The sequence below is a fragment of the Crocuta crocuta genome, unplaced genomic scaffold (genome assembly GCF_008692635.1).
Source record: "Crocuta crocuta isolate KB4526 unplaced genomic scaffold, BGI_CrCroc_1.0 scaffold1307, whole genome shotgun sequence".
NCBI classification, from domain to species: Eukaryota; Metazoa; Chordata; class Mammalia; order Carnivora; family Hyaenidae; genus Crocuta; species Crocuta crocuta.
Genome location: NW_027533394.1, coordinates 472419 through 474119, shown reverse-complemented (window position 1 = coordinate 474119; position 1701 = coordinate 472419). Strand labels below are relative to the sequence as shown.

At 37.8% G+C, this 1701-nt stretch overlaps 1 protein-coding gene across 1 annotated transcript in view; it reads left to right on the top strand.

Moving 5' to 3' along the window:
- Window positions 1-1701, top strand: part of HUWE1 (HECT, UBA and WWE domain containing E3 ubiquitin protein ligase 1) — a 75536-nt gene that overhangs the window by 6185 nt on the left and 67650 nt on the right. The window contains exon 6 of the mRNA XM_077748287.1: window positions 35-187. Coding sequence (XP_077604413.1) covers window positions 35-187 — 153 coding nt within the window. The remainder of the gene's footprint in view (window positions 1-34; window positions 188-1701) is intronic.

Below are 1701 nucleotides of genomic sequence, written 5' to 3'. Positions count from 1 at the left end.
CTTACCTGACTTGGCCACTTCTCTCCTCTTCTAGGTGTGGGAAGCTGCTGATGTATTGATCAAAGCTGCTCTTCCCCTGACAACGAGTGACACAAAAACTGTGTCGGAGTGGATCAGTCAGATGGCCACCCTGCCCCAGGCCTCCAATTTGGCTACTCGAATCTTGCTTTTAACACTACTGTTTGAGGTAAGATTTAGATCTTTTGGTTCCTGTGATTCATCATTAAAGAATTATAAAACACCTATCATTTGAGACCTTGAAGAAGGTAGAAATGTAAGACATATAATCTCTTCATTTCATGAGTCCAGAGTTTCTGATAGGCTATAAGACATATAATTAAGTACAAAATGCAGTGTTCTGTGCCACATGAATAGTATAAAATTTTTCTCTTGAGTTCAGGAGGAAGGCAAATGTATCACTTCTGTCTGGCTAATGAGGGAAGGGCTTCTCAGGGCAAGTGTTAATTAATTGAATCGTGTCTTAGAGGATTTGGGGAATGATAGTTAAAAGGTTTTTAGAATGACTATCCTAGTTGTGGGATAATTTTTGCCTCTCTGAGGAAACCTCATTGGTAGCCAAAGAGTGGGGTCAGACGTGGAAACTGGATAATAGGCAGCAGATAGAATCTGATTCTTCCGTCATACTTGGTCAATAAACAGATTATTTTAGGCAAGAGAGTGGCCAGTACATGTTCTTATTCCGTCCTATATAGCAATTAGGAGGCAGTTGACCTTGAACAAATGACTCTTCGTTTGTAGGTCAGGTTTAACAGTAAAACCTGAACTTAATGGAGTAAAGCCTTTACAACAACTCACGAGATTAAGTCCAGTATATGTGTCAAATTGTGTGTTTACAGTCTTGGGGTTTTCCTTTTTTGATGGAAGTGTTAATTCTTATTTTAGCGCTTGTGAATAGATAATTTTTGGAAAGATTGCAAAGTACTGAATGCTGGGGGTCCCCAACAACATTATAATACAGAGAGAAATCACTCATGAACCTCCCTCCCCCTTTTAAAAAACACAAGTAACAGTGTTGAAATTTTTTCTAGCCCTTTTTCTATGCATTTAAAACAATTAGGATCAGACCATTTGAAAAAGAAAAATTTGCATTTTGTCCTCTCAGTATTATGAAGCTTTTCCCATGTCATGTATACATTCCATTTTCTGTACGTCCTCTAGTTTATTTAAGTAATTGCCTGTTGGACATTTAAATTACTTACAGCGCAGCCCCTACAAAGGAACTACTTTAGTGTAGCCCCTGTAGGGAAACTACTAACTAACCATTGCTATGTTTAATTAATTATTCCATCTTCCTGGAAAGAATATAAAGGTTCTCTGTAAATTAGAAGCTTTTCAACTTCAACATAATTAAGATTGTATATCCTAGATGACAATCCTTAATGGTAATGATATTAATGATCCTAATAACAGCTTCTGTGTTAAGTACATACTAATGTGCCAGGCAGCGTGTTGGGCAGTAAGGAGAGTGAACAAATGTACACACACACTTCATTTAATCCCCACAGTTAACATTTGAAGTAGAAATTCTTTCTTTCTGTGACCCCTGAGTGTCTAAACACCGAAGGCCTAGAGAACTTAAGTAACTCAGATCACACTACTAGTAGGTGGTGGAGGCGGAATTTTAATTCGGCAGTTCTCTTAGTGTTCATCTTTGTGTTCTCCTAAAATGTGCTTTGCTAA